We start from the raw sequence: 18885 nt of genomic DNA on the forward strand, positions 1-18885 counted from the left end.
TCCTCCTGCCCGCTCCTGTCGTACACTCCCTCTCCTCTCCCCTTCGCGCAGCCCCCTGTCCCGTCTCCTATTGTGTGGAAACCATGGCAACCCAACCGGAGACTGTGAGCGGTGCGCCTGCGTGGCCCCAGCCTTCCTTCATCATCGTCACCAGCAGCCCTGGCACGATAGGAACCGAGGTCTACTTGTGCGCCCCCTGCTGTTCAGTACCGGTAATTACAGTGTGTGCATTGACGCAGCTGCTGCTCCATAAGGTCGATATTTGCTAGGACCACCTTTACTCTTCCACTCAACCTGAATCTTTGAAAAAAAAAATCTTGTAATATCTTTCAGTATTTTTCAGGAATAGTCCTTCTGTATTTTGAAGGATATTCAAAGCTGTGTTTTGTTCCATTCTCTGTCACGATGATGCCAATCTGCTGCTGTTATGTTGAGGTGGGGGCTCTAGAGAGGATTTTTACTCCACAAAACGTGTAACTGCTGATTTTCAGTCCAGTTCTTAAGTACTTTTCCATACAACATCGTTTTCTTCTAACACATAGTCTAAAGCTTGGATTAAGACCAATTATTTTATTGAAACGCATAGTTTTCTGTTTATATTATGACAAAAATCCCAGTAAAAGGTTGATCAGTGTTGCTCAGCAGGTATTTTTGCCTTAGACAGTTGAAGTGATGTTTCATGTTATGTATTACCATCAAATATGTTATTCAGCAAAGAGAAAAACACAAAAAGTGGACATATGTGATAATCAAAACCATTATTCTTGAACAAATTGTGCAGATGCATAAGTGTGATGCTTCTGCATGTGTTATTGGTTTATGTCTTTCAAAGGAAACTCTTAAGCCACATTCCTTTCAGGAAAAAAATGAACCCAAAGCATTTCCTTTTATTCCTGCTGGGTAAAGTGATTATCACAAACCCTGTAAGGACCTTTATCACAAAGCTGTAGCTGCAATGTTACACTTTAAAGAGGATCATACGTCTTTTAACATATACAAAGGAACTTTAGAGTTGACATATATCCATCTCTTTATTGACTTTAACCTTCAACAAAATAACAGACATCATTTTGCAGTGACAGGGGAGACAAAACAACAGCACAAAAGATAAATCACTTCCAAATTTAGTGAAAAGGAGACTGTCAGAGGGATCAGTAAAGAGAAAGAAACCAACAAGACCACCAGGAGGAGTGTGACTTTACTTACTGTGGTGTTAGATCAATACGTTGCAGTCAACTGTATTATACGTGTATTTTTTTAATTTTGACTTATTTATATGTGTGTGTTTTGCATTTCACTAAGACAAGTAAATCATCCAAATCATCTACCTGTTGAGGGAAGTTTAACAATTTGTGTGCGTTTTTTATGCACCGCTGCTAATCACACTAGGGTTCAAAGGACACTGGGGTTGCGGAAGTTGTGCCCGGCATAGTGGGCCTGGTCACCTAACTCTTCCTCAATCCTAAAAGGAGGAGAAGGTGAGGAAGAAAATAGAAACCAATGCAATGCAGGAAGATGAATGTGAAAGAGAAGGGAAGAAAAAGGGAAATACAAAACAGGAAAAGCGCTTTAAGTGGTACTCAGGATTTCTTATATATGTACAGACATAGAGTTGTATAAAGTTACCGCATGAGCTGATTGTATTTGGCCAAACGTTCAGATCGACAAGGGGCTCCAGTCTTGATCTGATGGGATACACAAACACTTAGATTTACTGGCTTTTACATTTGTTATTGTATGTACATCTGCTAAATCTACTGTTACACTTCTGAAAAAAGTACTCACAGATTGCACAAATACACTGCGAACTTACAGCATTTTTTAACAATTGTCTTGCCTCATTTATGCAAAATGAGAAACCAATTCAAAGTGTCTTACTATGAAAAAATAAAGCATTTTGTAACCAAATGCATTATGAAATGGAGAATGGGCAGCATATTTCTTGGTGCTGAATGCATTACCTGTCCAGTGCAAAGACCAACCACCAGGTCAGCTATAAAAGTATCCTCTGTTTCCCCTGAGCGGTGGCTAACCATCACACCCCAGCCATTCTCCTGGGCCAGCTTACACCTGAGAAAAGACACAGCAAACATATAAATGTACAAAACTACATGTCTTTAGTTTCTGTGAGAAATTAAAAAAAAAAAAAAAAGAAGAAGAAGAAAAGAAAGAAATTAACCAACTAACGCTTTAATGGCCTCTGTGACAGATCCAATCTGGTTGACTTTGAGCAGCAGGCAGTTGCAAGCCTTTTCCTCCACAGCTCGCTCGATCCTGCGCGGGTTTGTGACAGTTAAGTCATCTCCAACCACCTTTACGACGCATAAAGCAAAGTTTCAGACAGACACACGTACATTTAGTTAGTCATGACCAGTGCCGATAGCTGCAGAAATTAGCACTTTTGCACCCATTTTATTGCTCAACAAAAAAACAAGGCTGTGGTTTTAACCCACAGGACATTAATCCTCTTTCTACTATCAGCTTTTTTAGATTGTGAGCACATTCGAACACTCATTCATATATTTGCCCTTAAAAACCTTTGGTGTCTAAGCCCTTTTGGTTGATACCCTCAGTCTCTAGAATACTCTACTTCTTCATTTTAAAGCTTGTTCCACCACTGAAATGAAAATTGGATTCGGGTGGTTGTTTCTAATTAATTAAATATACCATAAGACATATTTAGCTGTTATTCTATGTGGAAAAAAACTTACCTGGACACCCACTGAGGCTGTGAACTGTGACCAAGCAGGCCAGTCATCCTGGTCAAAAGGATCTTCAATAGACACCACTGACAGAAAGAAACAAGTAAAGGGAAGTTGAGCTTCTTGCCTTAGTCAAAAACAATAATATGCCAGGCAAGCCACATTGACAATACTGGCAACACATCGTCTCATTACACATATGCACACTTGTCCCACAAGCAGTATGCACACCACTGACAGGATAATAAGCCTCCCTGGTTGTCAAATAAGCAGTCTCATATCATCAAAACATTTCTCCCAGACCTCTTTCTTAGGAGGGGGAAACTCTCCACAGTTCTGTTTTCTCTGTATCAGCTCTCTCTGTCTAAAATGTGACAACAGAAATAAGTGGTAGAAATAAACACGGTCTGGTACATCTGTTTTCTGAGAGCAGTAACACCGAAACTAGGTTTTCAGGCAACTGTGACTTAAAGGTCTGTGCAAATAAATAAACTCTCTTTTCTAAATGCTTCCTGGAAATACATATTGTCTTCTCAGCATCAGGGGCGGAGTCCCACGCATATGCATATCATGCCATGCATCACAATACACACCTGGGTAGTTGCTAATAAAGCCCTGGTAGATGCTTGCCAGCTCCTCAGCGCTGATATTGCGGGCAGCGTTAGGCGGAGACTTAAAGTCCAGATCATATTTGCCCTCACTGAAAAACTCTGAGGCAGCCACATCCATTCCAATCACCACTTTGTCTGTGAAGCCTGCTTTCTCTATGGCTGTCTTGATCAGCTCTAGAGCTGGGAGGAAAGAACAAATGAAGAATAGGATAAATAGATTGTCTAAAGAAGAAAAAACAGAAGAGTTTTAAAGTGATCACGATACATACCTTCACTATTTTCCTGTATATTAGGGGCAAACCCTCCTTCATCTCCCACATTTGTAGCATCCTGACCATATTTCTCCTTGATGACACTTCTTAGTGTCTGGTAGAGCTCTGCCCCCACTCGCAGAGCATCACGGAAAGACTCTGCACCCACAGGAAGAACCATGAATTCCTGCATGGCCAATCTGTTACCAGCATGAGAGCCTCCATTGATCACATTGAAAGCCTAAACATAGGGATAGATAAAAGACAGCTAACAATGTCTTTTTATTTAAAGGTAGCATTTTGAAAATATTAGAAATAAAAACTCACAGGAACTGGGAGGACCAGCTCTCTGTTTCCTGCCAGATCAGCAATATGACGATAAAGGGGGACACCTTTTTCTGCAGCCCCAGCTTTGCATGCGGCCAGTGAAACTCCAAGAATAGAATTGGCCCCGAACTTGGCTGGGAGGAAACATACAAGCAGCCATTTAACACATGGTTGTTCTCTGTAGGGTATTCAGTGCTGCAGAAACACATTAGTGCACATCACTGCGTACAAAATGTAACCTCACATTTGTTTTCAGTGCCGTCCATTTCAATCATCATGTTGTCCACTTTATCCTGCTCTAGAACACTGATTCCCTAGAAGACAAGCAAAATGTCACTCAAATGGTACGTAAACAGAGGCACTGTGGCGTTCTGCAGTGGCTACTCACAGACTGGATGAGAGCAGGCGCCAGGGTGTCATTAATGTGGGCAACGGCCTTGGTCACACCTCAGACAGCAGGACACAGAGATGTGAAAACTCAGTTGTTTTTTTCAGACAAAAGGGCCAAAAAGAAAAAGAAACTGGTAATAAAAGTAGGAGAGAACATATCTGGTAAGTGCTTACCTTTACCCTTGTAGCGAGTTTTATCTCCATCTCGAAGCTCTAGAGCCTCGTAGATCCCAGTAGACGCACCACTGGGAACAGCTGCCCTGAACACACCTGAATTACAAATGGCGGACAGGTCAGAGGATGAGAATTACATATAAAGGATGAAATGTTGACAATAGTCGATGGAGGACATGGTAGGAGACAATGCTTTAATGTATTTATTATCAAATTATCTTTCTGACCTTTGCCTGTATGCAGATCTACTTCAACAGTAGGGTTTCCCCTGGAGTCTAGGATCTCCCGGGCAACAATATTTAATATTGACATCCTGTTAAAAACAGACACCAAGAAAAAAAAAATGGCCTCATTTCACAATTTTATTACAGTTATGTGCTAATACAGAAATTCAGCAAGTCATCCTGTCTAATGTGATTTGACAAGGATGCAAATATAGAAATGGTGCAGAAAAAATGTAATGTGTCAAAATGATTCCTTAAATAATTATAAGTAGCCATCAAAACAGATTTTGTTGGAGATAACAGTAAGATGAAAAAGCCTCAATTTCACTTTAGTCACGAGAGACTTCTTCCTCATTTCATCTCAGAAACACACACTATGATTATAGTGACGCAGCCTTATGGATGGAAAGCTGTGGCAGAGGCTCCCTGGGAAGAGGCTCTTTCTCACTCTCACACACACACACACACACACACACACACACACACACACACACACCGAATAAGAGATGGAAGCATAAATCAAAAGCCAATAATGCATACCTACTTAAAAATCTGTCAACCTGTTCCAGACCACAAGCCAGTTCAATTTCTATGCTGTCTCAGTCAGTGACTGAGAATATGGACCAAAGAAGAGATGAGACAGAAGACAGTGAACAGGGTATAGAGAGAAGGGTGAGGAGGAGGAGGTGGCTTTGAGGGATGGAGGGAATGAAGAAGTAGATCGATATTTTTTAACATTACCTGCCGTGTGGTTGAAGCCTGGTGGAGAGTGAGCGTATGTGGGCGAATGAGAAGGAGAGATAGAGGAAAGAGGAGGTGGGAGGAGAAGTGGTGAAAACGTATGACATGAGGGGGGAGGGGGAACGTGTGAGTCATTGGAAGATGAAGGGAGCAAGGGAGGCAACAAAAGGAGAGAAAAAAAGGATGGGATGGAGTAGCTGGAGTTGTATGGATATTTTTGCTAATACAGATGCAAGAAAAACATCCATCCTGCACAGTTGCCACTTTAAATGCCATCTACCATCATCTTCCTCATGCCAACACAATCCTGCTGTTCATTCATCTCACTGCTGTATCCAGCATGACACGTGAGAATATTCTTGCAAATTGCTTACATAAAATGATTGTAGTTATGTCAAGTCTAAGCAGTGCTCTTGTCCACATGCTGACATTGTTAAAAAAGAAAACACACATCTCCATACTGAGAGATGTAAATGACAACAGATCGCAACAAAGAAATAACTGGAGGATAGATCTTTGCAAAGACAGCACAAAACCAGTCACCCTGTCAGGGTATGTTGGGAGATCAAATGACGGAGATGAAAGAAGACAAGAAGACAGGTAGACAGGTGACAGGAGCAGGGGGATGCTTGGGGGGAGCGTTTAAAAATAGTCATGGATGTAATTAAAGATACAGTGCACACAGCAGGAGGCAGGCTGGGAGCTCACCATGAGAGACTTGTCAGGAAAGAGAAAGTTTTTTTCATTGGCTGTTACTCCTGCATACGCCATCTGCATATCACGTGACCAGTGAACACTGTTGCACAGCAAAGAAAGAGCATACCAGTACATGCACGTGAACATGCAGCGGGTATAGTGTATGATGCATCTGTTCAGGGAGTTCTCTGCAGATTTTCACTCTTATTAATCAGCAATCAACTGTCAATACATATTTTAAATCAGCATGTATTTAGAAATATTGTTTTGAACCTCTATATTGCATTTGCAGCTTCACCACCTTTAATTTAAAACAAGCATATAAACACCAGACACATTCTTCAATTATCTAACAATGTTTAATGAATTTTTATTTAGTTAGATTAATTAGTTAACAGTATACAATTCAATTCACTGACACACTAGTGTCCTCACAAACATAAAATGGACTGTACAGTTGAAGTACTGTATACTGCAGCACTTTTGTGCAGCAGGCAAAAACACATGTCAAGTTTTGAGAATGAGTGTATATAAAGTGAATGTAGTTACACCCATGTTTACACAAAAGCGTCTGTATCTCTGTGTAACAGGAAAGAGGATGAACTGTAGATGCAGCTATCAACTGTGTGATGTTTGGTTGTGCATGTTGTGTATATATATATATCATATGTTGCTTATGTTTAGACAGTCCAGTCATATCAAACATTAATGACGGGCAGTTGTGGCAAGCGTCAACTTCCGTCTTCAGCATGTTTCACAGCATCAGGGAAGTGTTCCTTCAACTCCTTTTATCTGCCGGCCAAATGGGGCACCTGGGAGAGCAAAGAATTAAGATCATTCACTGCACCAAATACAAAGAATTACTTCCATTGCAGGGCAATTCATTTAAAATTGCAGTCCTAAATCATGTCTGACAACAGGAGAAATTTGAGAAGAATTTCTCTAATAAAACGTTATACAAGCTTTTTTGAACAATCTGGCAGAGTGGATGGTTGTCATCCATACTGTGATGCTACTATTCAAACATTTACACAATCTGAAAAACCTCAAAATTAATGCTGTTCAGAGGAATATCACTTTCAATAAAATGCAATGACTGCCCAAAATCATAAAATTAGAATGAATGATTATGACTCGTATCTGGTTATGCGCTGAAATATAGTAACAAAGGTTAAATCTGAAACAAATAAAACCTAAACAGAGTAACTCTGACCTTGTTCATGAATTATAACCTAAAAATAGAAAATAAATCAGGGTAGATCTTTGCATTTCCTTTAAAAAAAAACCAAAACAGTTAATTATCTCTATTGCAATCTTTAAAACTAGGAAGCAACTCTTAATTTTGTGTATTAAGAGTAAAGCAAAGACATAATGTTCTGCTAAAAACAAATATGTGTAATACTTAAACCCTGAAGGCATGAAAAACTGTTATAACAATTCCAAGTCTGGTTACGACTGCTTTACCTTTTCACCAGTCATAGCGCGGACGAGTTTGGGGTTGACGGTGTCTGGGGGACTCATGTCGATGAGGTGGAGGCGTTGAGCTGGGAGGAGCTGTAAGAGCCAGCTGCTGTCCTGCGCGTCGATCTTGGCCATACTCTAGTCCACGTGCGTTTGGGGGAACGTATCTTCCTGCCTCCCTCCTCCACTCTTCATCAAAAGCTGGAGCTTCACCTACCAAATACAAAAGATCACATACAGATATGACATGTTTGAAGAATGTGCTCCTCTTTCCTTAAATATGGATCTACAGAGATACCAATGATCAGCTGAAATTAAATTAGCAGCGTGACTCACTCTCATCAAGGTTAATGAAGTCTTGTCTTTCCTCACGATCTCCAGTGCGGCGATTTCGTGAACGCTCAATGATGTGTGCACGATCCCCAATATGATGACCGATGGCAAGACGTTCGAGGCCACTCTCACTGTCTCTCACAGACTGCCGAGTCTCACGGATCTGTGGCGGGGGGGGGGGCAACCCAGTTCACTGTTATTCTCCTTTCTGAATTAACTCTGAAATATTTGTATGACAACGGCGACATTTATGTATGTGACTTATTTAATTACTTGTAATTTGATGTATTAATGGCACTGGATGATCACAGCCGTGCAAAGTTTACCAAATCATGAAGGCCAAATGTTCAAGCAAAAACTAATGTGGCCTACTGGCATAGAAATGCATCAACTTCTTATCTAGAATAACTTGTATGTTATTCCTACCCCTCCAGGGCCTGTTCTTGTTTGATGTGTTTGTTGATAAACGTTTGGTGCCCCCACATCTGAGGATGAATAAGAGATCACTGTTGAAGAGGAAAAAGTCTGACAGTTTGGTGAGCCGGACATTCTTTCCTATAAGAAGGGCAAAAAAAGAAAACAGACAAACAACAAATAAGCAAATATGAGGTGTGATGTAGTATAACTTATACAACTGTTACATTCATGGCAGTAATACTTTGTAAATGGCTGACAGAACTGCTCACCATGTTTTCCATCATTTCTCCCATCATGCCAAACATATCCATGAAACCTCCACCCTGTAAGCATTAAGAAGATATGTGAAATTCAAATGAACTGAAACACTAATTTACAAGAGTTCGATATCATGTTTCTCACTAATTAGATTATATAAGCCTTTATTCATTATACGCAGTGCAATTCAATTTAAAGAGCAGCTCCATAAATTTGAACACAGAATACAGATATATATCTAGCTACTAAACCTGTATATTTGATGAAACACTTCATTTAGCTTTAGATGTGTTCTGTAGTTCTTTCTCCAATTTAAAAATGTAAAACCCTAATTCCATTTCATATTATTAGTGTAGAGCTGTGTGCATCTCTCATCCATACATCACAGTAAAGACCAGAATACTAGCTTGCTAGTAAACAAAGATGGGACAAAGATGGAGGAAAATGAAAAACCTCTGTTGCTTCCAACATGATGATGTTAAGCCAAAATAGCCAGTACATCCTTTAGCCTATGCAACCATACTTTCAAGGCTCAAAGACTTTGAAAAAGACACTGGTAATGACAAATTATCTGTATTACTTGCAGGCAATATATTTAAAAAGCCTTTTTTTTTTGTTTTTTTTTTTTGCCCTATTTACCTCTTTGACTGAATGGTTATTTTGATATGTAAATAAAAACAGAACAATAGTTGTTGGATGTTTTACACATAATTCAGGCTTTGCTGGCCAAAGCTCTATAATCCCTTAGTCTCCATATGTTTATGTGAGTCACTGTGAAAAATAAATCCTACCAATGTAATTAATGAAGGAAGAACTTGCGACTTACCATCCCCATCATGCCAAATGGAACAAGTGGACCAGCCTAATAAATTCAACAAAAGAACAACAGAACAAAAAACTCAAATAATACAATAAAGGAAATTATATGGATGTCAAATATATTCTTTATCAGTGCAGAATCTTGTTACCGGTCTGCGTGGTGCACGAGGTGGCTGCAATTGGGGAGCAAGAGAAAATGGGTCCATGCCAAATGGTCCAAACATACTCCTCATCTGCTGCCTGTGAGCTGCAAAAGGATCCCTGAAAGAAATCAGAAAAATTACATGTTGTTGTCTTATTTTTCCTAATAATTGACTGAGTGTTGATGTGCAAACTATACTCACATGGGTGAATGTAAGCTGAAAATAGCACAGAAAAGGAAAAAAACATTAATAAACAGATGGAGTGAACGTTGTTTTCTTTTTTAATTCAAGGTTTCTATGGTCAGCTGACACTTTGAGGTCACTTTAAGGACCTCAAGGTCTTTATCAGTCTGATAAGGTAAAACTGACTGATGATGTCTTGATTTAAAGCTCAGTGAAGGACTTTTATAACCGACATAAAAAATAAATTATATCTTAGGTCAATTAAAAATACTTTTAAAAAAAATGAAGCTAGAGTTTGCATTTGAGAATGCACACACACTTGCATGTGTGTTTCAGTGCAGCCTGAGACATATGGCTGAAGAGCTCTTCTCAAATACGCAATATGTTATTCACCAAAACCTTGTCAACAGATTTGCTTTAATTGGGTGTTGCTATCTGGGAATTAATTGATCAATTATTAAGTCAGTCAATATTTCAATGGTAATATTCTAATAAATTTGTTTTTGTCAAAAAAAACTTTGTTCGACAACAAAATGTAATGATCTGCTATGATTATTTACAATTTTAAAAAATAAGACTACCTTTCTTCATCAACTCTTTCCTGTCAGCAAATCAAGTAATTAAGTGGAAAAGTAAATACTAAAAAAAAAAAACAAAAAAAAAAAAAAAACACCCAAAAGGTGTTTAAATTTAAAGTAAATACTTTAACTTTCTTATGGTCCAGAAGGGACTCCAAAAATCTGGAATTGATAAAGCTATTAATATATTTATCCGTGTTCCAAGAAAGCAGATCGGCCACTTCAAACTAGCAAAATGCAAGACTTGTGTATTTAATCAACAGGAAGGTGATGCATAGCAATTTACATCTTTAATAATGCGTTCATTTAAATATGCTGAAGAAAGACTTAAGAAATGTGTCAAAATTTGAATTTCAAATTGCTCAATGATTTTTTTTATTTTTATTTTTTTTAAAAAGCTACAGTAACTCACATGAGCAAGGTTGATTGTTGGTTGCATTTCCACATTTTATAATCAAATACTGTTGGACAATGTGATCTTTTTTTGTGTTATTGTCTATCCAATATGGTGGACCTCTGAAGGCCCCCACCGCAGCTGGCTAGAATAACGTAATGTACTTGCCTTAAAGCACAAAGAAAATGTTTAAGGTTGCACGCTGAAATGTAGATTCCCACCTCTCACAAAGCACACACATGACAGCGTACATACAAAATGTTACAATGGTGAGTACTCACATCATATATGGGTCGTCATCACCGTCATTCAAGAAACGAAACATGGTAGGTGATTTAACTCAGCTGGCTGATGCTAGCCAGCTAACTAGGTAAACAGTCGATGAAATAAAATAACCAATCTACGCTCAAGTCAGGCTGAAATACAAGACCTGTCGGTAACTCCCAATGGAGACCAGGCAAGAGTGCAATTGTTTATCTGTATAGATTTTTAGCTCTGACTCTTTGCTGACAGTAAATTCCAGAAACCTCTGGTCCAAACATAAAAACGGAAGTCAAGTGACAAAGAGAAGCAACGCCGATGTCAAGTTAGCTTCAAGGCTAATATGTGCAATTTCCGGGACTCCTTCCCCTCCCCAAAATAAAGTTGTTTCCTTAAGAGACTTTCAAATTAACTAACAAATCTAACCTATTAAAAAAATATATAAAGTTGGCTTTTGTAATACTGACCCCATGGAGTAAGATAAGTTAAGTGACATTTAATAAAATACTTTCTCTTTTGGTAGATTAATACAGTATCAGTGATGCATTCAGATTTCCCAGATGAACATTGTGAGCTTTCAAAATAAATATAATTCTTTGGAGACACTTCATTTCTATCTTTTACAGTTTAATTGTATTTTTCTTACTGTGGCATGTCACCACAAACATTTTCCTCCGCACATATTGTTATATCGGAATAGCAGTTTTTGTCAAAAAATAAGAAAATCATTATGATAGATAGATAGATAGATAGATAGATAGATAGATAGATAGATAGATAGATAGATAGATAGATAATCTATCCAGCAGGCGGCAGTGTTTTCGTTCCTCTTATCAATCTGTGGCCGGTTGAATGTGCGGCTGCGCAAAAAATGATTCGAGTCTCAAACCCGGATGTAACCAACGCCTAACCTGTCTGAAGAAAAACGGTGAGTAGAGCTACAAAAAATAATATGAAAAAACATACTTTGAAACTGTCTACCCATAGTTAAATACGCTTTTTTGGTGTAAGTAGGAGTTTCCTAGTAATATGCAGTTTTAACAGAGTTTAACTATTATTAATTGATAAAGAAATCCACAAGGCGTTATAAGTTTTCTATCGATGACTTTATTGTAGGCTTACATGGATCTGGTTTATGAAGATGTCATGATTGACAGCTGTAGACTCTGGTAGTGCTCACATATTCTAGTCTGTCGCATCACGTGAAGTCTAGTTTGCATTAAAGGTTAAACCAGACATTCATTTAGTATCATTTAATATGTGCTAGATGCTGTTTTTTTTTTCTTTCATCGAAGTTTTCTAAATTTATGCCCACCTTTCAGCCATAGTGGTTTCACAATTTTATATTGTAGTTGTGTTGACTTTTAGGTTTCAGCCGGTTTTTAGTTCATTTTATCCGATGAGCTGTTTATTTAGCGGAAGTATCGTACAGTATCCGCTTTCAGTTGACATTGTGACTTTTTTTTTCTTTTCTTTCTTTCTCTCTCTCTCTCTCTCTCTCTCTCTTTTTACATCTTTGGTATGTAGCGCATGCGGAAGTTGCCCGTTGTCACTAGTAATAATTTTGTTAGCACATGTAATAACAAGTCTTGTGGAAAGGATGAGAGGAATTTTTCTTATTTCTTCCAGCAGTGAAGGAATTACGACATCTTTTACTTGCGCAGTCTCTTTTAAATATATATTTGATTAAGCAATAAAGTATTCAAAGTTTTAAGCTAAAACTTCACAATGTAAAATGTACACATTGACTATAATACACAATGGTATTACATTAGCTTAATTATTGATATTAATTAATATAGAAACAAATTTTTGCTGGTTTGGTGGGGCTAAGTTTGAACCAGCCATAGATAACTATGCCACAGATAAATCTGTTATTTTTATTTTTTATTTTATTTTTTTTTGTAATTTAAAACTGCATGCTTATTCTATTTACCAATTGGTTGATACTTTGGTTTGTTAAAAAAAAGAGTCTATAAGCCCAACAAAAATGCTGGAGAGGATTGTCAGAAAAGTTGTCAATTTTCTGTGATATCCATCCATCCATTTGTTTATTTGTTTAATTGAGTTTGCTCTTTAAAAGTAACAGTAGAACATTCATAAAGGAAAAAAAATAAGAGGAAAGGTTCAAATGATAGACAATACATGTAAAAATAATTATATAAATTACTGTGCTGGGGAGGTTGGAAACCCTATAAGGGCTTATCGAGAACCTCACCATAATCTAAATACAAGAATAAATTAAGTAATTAATTAAACCCGATAAAAATCCATCCATCCATCCATCCATCTATCCATCCATTTTCTTAACCGCTTAGTCCAATTCAGGGTCCTGGTAAGCTGGAGCCAATCCCAGCAGTCATTGGACTCTGGACAGGTCACCAGCCCATCACAAGGCCAACACAAAGAGACAAACAACCTCTCATGCTCACACTCACTCCCTAGAGACAATTTAGAGAAACCAATTAACCTCACATGCATGTCTTTGGACAGAAAGCCGGAGAGTTTCTGTGACAGAGTTATTGATTATTACAGATGTACAATTGTAAACTGCTGGGTAGTTTTGTCTACAACAGGGATTTATAAAAAATTATTCATATGTTTTGTTTTAGGAACATTTGACTTGGTAAAGTAACTCATGCAATCAGATAAATGTAGTTAGTGGAGTAGCAGTCTGTGGAGCTTATATGCTGATACTGAAAGTAGTTTTTCTTGGAAGCATTCGCCTACAGATTTTTCATTATAATTTTAAACCAAACCTACCTCCCAATAGACCACAGAGCCATGTTGAAGTTCTGCAGATGTACCTCAAAAGTACAGATGCTCTGGCTATTAAGAAACTGGTTTTATTTAAACCACTTGTGTTTATACTTAAGGCTTTTTTCCGTCAGTTTATCCAGTGCTGTCTCAGTGTTTCGATACATGGCAACATTATTTTTTGGTCTTCCCTGCCCACATGTACCAGGATTAACCAGATAACAAGGGTTACACCAGGGATCTATAGCTCTGGCTCTTTTGAGCTATTGACCTGAAGGTTTAAGATGTTTCCTTGCAGCAATACATCCGATTGAAATGAATGGATCATCAATAGGCTTGTTCTGACCTTTTCATTTGTGTGAGGTCTGTTGTAGCAGGGAAACATCTAAAACTTGCCAGACAGTAGCACACAAGATCCAAAGATTCCTGGACAAGTTGAAGGGACACTTAAGACAAAGATCTAAATTATTTGATTTTCGTAAAAATTTGCAGTTAAATTGTGAAAGTTGTGAAAGGAGATTTGGTATTGTTTTCCATCTCACATATAATAATAATAAAGGTTGGCAATACAACAGAAATACTTTGGTTTAATTCAGTATACCAATGTAACAGTTTTTGGTTCAGAGGAAACATTCTTTACAGAGCTGCTGCATCAGACTGCATTAGTTTTTCCAAGGAGTAGCTAATAGATTCACAATAGAGTGTAGGCAAAGTTTTTTAACTTTTAAAAATGTCAGAAGGATGCTTTGTATCTTTTGCAAGACACATCTTAAGCTAAATCAGTCATCTGTGCTGTGGCTTAGGACTTCTGCTTTGAATTTGCAGAACTCCATCAGACAGCTTGCAAGTTTTATGTCATGTTTGTAGGAATGACCATTAGCCAATTTTGACTGCATGGTGGCTTTATGCATCTAATTTGTATATGCTTTGAGGAACAGATGAAAGGATAAGCAAACTAACAGGAAAAATAGTATTTATTTATTTATTCAGTCATTTATTTATTTATTTTATTTTTTTTATTTATTTTTTTTTTAAAAACAAATTTTCTTTTTTTTTGCCTTTGTGCTAAAGATACACATCATTATGCACAACATTATGACCACCCTCATGTTGAATAGGCCCTCTCCATTCTGCCAGTCATTCTCTTCATTCTGCCAAAAGGCACTGTATGATAGTGAGTTTTTAACTGATGGACCTATGAACATTTTTAAGATTTCAAGACTTAATTTTTAACTTTTATATTCTGTTGTAAATGATTGAATTCCTGAGTAAACTCCAAAATCATTTGGAGATTTATTTAAAGAGAAACAAATATATTCTCTGGCATTAGTAAACATGGCAAGTCAGCATTCAAAGCGCTTCTGTTTTACTTCCTCTCGGTTTCTATCCAACTGCCTGGTGTATGGCTATGACATTTTTTTCCCCCTATTTTCTATTTTTCTTTGTAGATGCAGACGATAAAATGTGTTGTGGTAGGAGATGGTGCAGTTGGAAAGACCTGCCTACTGATCTCCTATACAACCAACAAGTTCCCCTCAGAATATGTGCCTACAGTAAGAACACCCTTATGGTTATTTTACTTATAATATTCTTCATGGTTGCAACACAGTGCATTCAGGAACTGGCTTCTGGTTTCTCAACTTACATGCATTTTTATGTGCTGAAAGGTTTTTGACAATTATGCGGTGACAGTGATGATTGGAGGAGAGCCCTATACGCTCGGCCTCTTTGACACAGCAGGTAAGTGTCTTTGAAAGTCTTTTCCTTTGTCATACGTTCATTTTTCTGAATGAATAATAAACTAATAGGAAACGTTTGTCTTCTGTTTGCTCTCAGGTCAGGAGGATTATGACAGGCTGCGTCCTCTCAGCTACCCACAAACAGACGTGTTCCTTGTATGTTTCTCTGTCGTCTCCCCATCATCATTTGAAAATGTCAAAGAAAAGGTCAGTTTTTGAATATCGTTTAACACGTAACTGACAACATCGATCGTAACTATTTTTGTCACGTGTTTCAATTTCAAGAGTTAACAGAAACTATTCAACAGCATGTGAGCCTCCAGCATAAACTGCACAAAATGCAAATAAAAACATCCATCCATTCATTCATTTTATAAGGGTCTTCTAAAGGAAACTGGAGCCTATTCCAGCAATCATTATGCAAAAAAAAACATTTTAACATAAATAGAGCAGCAGCATCTCTACAACTGATCTGTCACCTCTTTGACTGTTTTGGAATGTGAAAAGGCCATTTATAGTTTGTAGTTTGACTCTGCTTTAATGTAGACTTTTACACTTTCTTCACACTCAATACATTTTCAGGAGGTGACCAGCCACATTAGTATTTAACATTGCCGACTGGTTCTAGGGATGTTTTGTTAAAAAGAATCAGAATTATATAATCTTTCCCAATGTTTGTGCATCCTTTGTACACATTTTCTGGATCCTTTCATGTTATCATGTCTTAAATTTTACATTAAAAATCATTATTTTGATGTATTTTACTACACTGCTTGCATGCTCACAACACTTCTAAGTTTCTCTATTCATACCCGGTGATGTGACCCAATTGTCACTCATCTTCCAACAAGCAAGGTGTTGCACCTTAAATATAATTTATTTTTCTTTTTTTTAGCCTGTGCCAGCACCTTTTAAATGTATTGCTGGCCTCAAGTTTAAAGTTAGAATACAAAATAATCAACCATTACATTATGTCTAATGTTGAGTAGGTCCTCTTTTTTTTCCACCAAAAGACTGTCACCTCTTTAACTGTTTGTGTCTATGCTGACCAGTCACAGCATAGACACGAAGCTTCTGGTGTTGACCTTAAGTTTTTGGTACCAGGATATTAACATGAAATGTTGTAGCCCTTGGGATTTTTTTTAATGCATCCTGCTGTCCTGCTGGGAGAAGTGGCTCCTGTGAGGAATTGCTGCTGCAAGAGTTTTGTATAAACACAGCATCCATTGAAATGCTTGTATGCAAGTTTGCAGCAGAATATTTTGTTCTTCAAAGATGAGGAGTCATTACCTGCTAGTTTTAATGTCATGACTTATTGATATATTTTCAGTTAAATGCTTTGATTTAATATGGTCTTTATAACTCTGTTTAGAAATTATGATATTATATTTTTATTGATTCTTTCCAAGTCATTTCAAACTGAGTACTTTAGTTAAATGTCCATTTTAATAATATTGATTTATATAAAAAACAAGTTTAAACTAATGCTTTAATTTAATAAATTTAGTCCTATTATTTTATTTATTAGTCATTTATTTGTTCACAGTGGGTCCCTGAGATTTCTCATCACTGCCCAAGCACACCTTTTCTGTTGGTGGGCACACAAGTAGACCTACGGGAAGACAACAACACTGTTGAGAAGCTGGCAAAGAACAAACAGCGTCCTCTCTATCCTGAGAGTGGTGAGAAGCTGGCACGCGAGCTCAGGGCTGTTAAATATGTGGAGTGCTCTGCACTCACACAGGTATGGAGTGAATTTCCACGTCGCCTCGGCATTATGCTCGGTGAAAATGGCAATTGAATTTCATCCTCTGATATATGATTTCTTTCTTCTTTTCTTTTTATGTGTCTTTAAACAGAGAGGGCTTAAGAATGTGTTTGATGAAGCCATACTGGCAGCTCTGGAACCACCTGAGACCAAAACGAAGAGGAAGTGTGCTCTCCTATAGATATGAATATCAACCATATGAGATAAAATTGTATAAGAATTGCATGGATTTTTTTTTTATTTGGAAGCAACAGCATTCATTAACGGCAGTACAAACAGTTTCTTTTAAAAAGGACAAACCAAAGGAGATGGGGCGGGCTGTCCCATTGACAAGTATCCTAAAATGTATGTCCACTGTGCCTTAAATGAGAGTTTGAAAGAGGCTGAGTGTCAATCTTCCAACTTGCATGAAGTGCCACTTATCTTTTTTTTATGCTTTTATAAATCAGTGTTCTCTCTTTCAATATCCAGGTGGGGCAGGGCCCCCCTGCCTGTTACTGCCTGTACTCCATTTTTTAAAAGGAAATAATTTAGAAAGTCGCTTTTGACTCCTTCTATTTTGTAAAGTGGAATGGAGGGAAGCGGTGAGGCATTGAAATGGGCGAGTAATTGTTTAGAGGTACTCTGTTTCCTTTTTCCTGAACCCCCTGGATTGAATAATAAAAGCACAAGAGATTTATGATCACTCCACACAAGTGAAGCTGTATGTCATGGTTACTTTCCTCCAATTCACAGCTACTTTTTTGGGAGGTTAGTTGCATTTTTTACTAGTTTTAATTCTTCAGGTGACTTTTTTTTTTTAAATGTGTTTTCTATTAATTCTTTATTTTTGTTTTGTTTTTTTTTGTTTGTTTTTGGTTTTTTGCCTTTTTTTTTCTTTTTCTTCTTTTTGAAACTTGAATTTTTATTTTATCCAGCCTTTTCTTTAATTGTTTTATGACGAATAAAAATAAAAACAATATTTTTAATAACTGATGATGACTTTTTCTAGTAAATTTCTGGGAATTTGTAATCACAGGATATTTTTAATAAAATTGTTCTATAAAAAATGGTTTCGTTTTTATATATTTCCAGAAGAATTTTGCCTTTTATATGTGACAAAATACTAAAGTGAGAAATTTGCCTGTTCATTCATTAAGCTGTCTCTTTGTAATTGCAGTGATCTTTACATCTTTGCACATAAAGCTCAAACCGTCCTTTCAATGGATTCACAGAAACACAAACTTGGTTCTAATGTAGGGGTGTCCGGCTCTGGTCCTAAAAAGCCACAATTCTAAAGGTTTGCCATGTATCCCTGCTCCAACACACCTCGCTGAAATGAATCAGTCATTGTGCAGAACATCATTGGCTGTTGGATCCATTTAATGAAAGACAGGTGTGTTGGAATAGGGATGCACTCAAAACTTGCAGGACAGCGGGCCTTGAGGACCGACTTTGTTCACCCCTTTTCTACTGAATCTAAACGGCACCTTTAATACAGTAGATATTTCATCAGACCCAGCAGTTTCGTGTGCCTCTCAGGTACTGTTTTTATCTCACAAGTCAACAGTTATTTGTAAGTATGGATACATGCTCCTCAAGTACCCATTAAATAAAATGTGGGGCTCCCACAGGGTCAATTTTAGGTCCAGTTCTTTTTTTTTTATTTGTACATGTAG

General features: G+C 37.5%; 3 protein-coding genes across 3 annotated transcripts; 1 reads left to right on the plus strand and 2 right to left on the minus strand.

The window, feature by feature from the left end:
- Window positions 1-1392: 1392 nt before the first annotated feature.
- On the minus strand, window positions 1393-4767 carry LOC306756115 (gamma-enolase-like; the record flags this gene model as incomplete). Its single annotated transcript, XM_079240777.1, has 12 exons — window positions 1393-1462; window positions 1627-1685; window positions 1962-2070; window positions 2188-2312; window positions 2712-2788; window positions 3296-3493; window positions 3583-3805; window positions 3892-4025; window positions 4136-4205; window positions 4280-4338; window positions 4456-4551; window positions 4683-4767. The coding sequence occupies 12 exons, from the start codon at window positions 4765-4767 to the stop codon at window positions 1393-1395; spliced, it is 1305 nt and encodes a 434-aa protein (XP_079096903.1).
- A 1701-nt stretch (window positions 4768-6468) lies between these two features.
- Window positions 6469-11255, minus strand: mlf2 (myeloid leukemia factor 2). Its single transcript, XM_079240516.1, has 9 exons — window positions 10984-11255; window positions 9749-9763; window positions 9554-9665; window positions 9412-9447; window positions 8597-8650; window positions 8337-8465; window positions 7914-8073; window positions 7581-7790; window positions 6469-6928 (listed from the first exon to the last, which is right to left on the minus strand). Exons 1-8 carry the CDS (start codon window positions 11025-11027, stop codon window positions 7585-7587), a joined length of 756 nt encoding a protein of 251 aa, XP_079096642.1. The 5' UTR covers window positions 11028-11255; the 3' UTR covers window positions 6469-6928; window positions 7581-7584.
- A 592-nt stretch (window positions 11256-11847) lies between these two features.
- Window positions 11848-18140, plus strand: cdc42l (cell division cycle 42, like). The gene is made up of 6 exons (XM_079240462.1): window positions 11848-11891; window positions 15169-15273; window positions 15388-15460; window positions 15557-15666; window positions 17006-17203; window positions 17319-18140. Exons 2-6 carry the CDS (start codon window positions 15169-15171, stop codon window positions 17406-17408), a joined length of 576 nt encoding a protein of 191 aa, XP_079096588.1. The 5' UTR covers window positions 11848-11891; the 3' UTR covers window positions 17409-18140.
- The last annotated feature ends 745 nt before the right edge of the window (window positions 18141-18885 follow it).

This window comes from Telmatherina bonti, assembly GCF_933228915.1.
Source record: "Telmatherina bonti genome assembly, chromosome: 5".
NCBI lineage: Eukaryota > Metazoa > Chordata > Actinopteri > Atheriniformes > Telmatherinidae > Telmatherina > Telmatherina bonti.

Bases quoted from the DNA above. Each gene is read 5' to 3' on its own strand.
- mlf2 (XM_079240516.1), bottom strand. From the start codon at position 11,027: ATGTTTCGTTTCTTGAATGACGGTGATGACGACCCATATATGAT. The intron at 9,448-9,553 runs GTAACAAGATTC...TGAATTTATTAG, and splicing joins CTCGTGCACCACGCAGACCG to GCTGGTCCACTTGTTCCATT. The intron at 8,074-8,336 runs GTAGGAATAACA...CCCCCGCCACAG, and splicing joins CAAGAACAGGCCCTGGAGGG to ATCCGTGAGACTCGGCAGTC.
- cdc42l (XM_079240462.1), top strand. From the start codon at position 15,169: ATGCAGACGATAAAATGTGTTGTGGTAGGAGATGGTGCAGTTGGAAAG. The intron at 15,274-15,387 runs GTAAGAACACCC...ATGTGCTGAAAG, and splicing joins CCTCAGAATATGTGCCTACA to GTTTTTGACAATTATGCGGT. The intron at 17,204-17,318 runs GTATGGAGTGAA...GTCTTTAAACAG, and splicing joins AGTGCTCTGCACTCACACAG to AGAGGGCTTAAGAATGTGTT.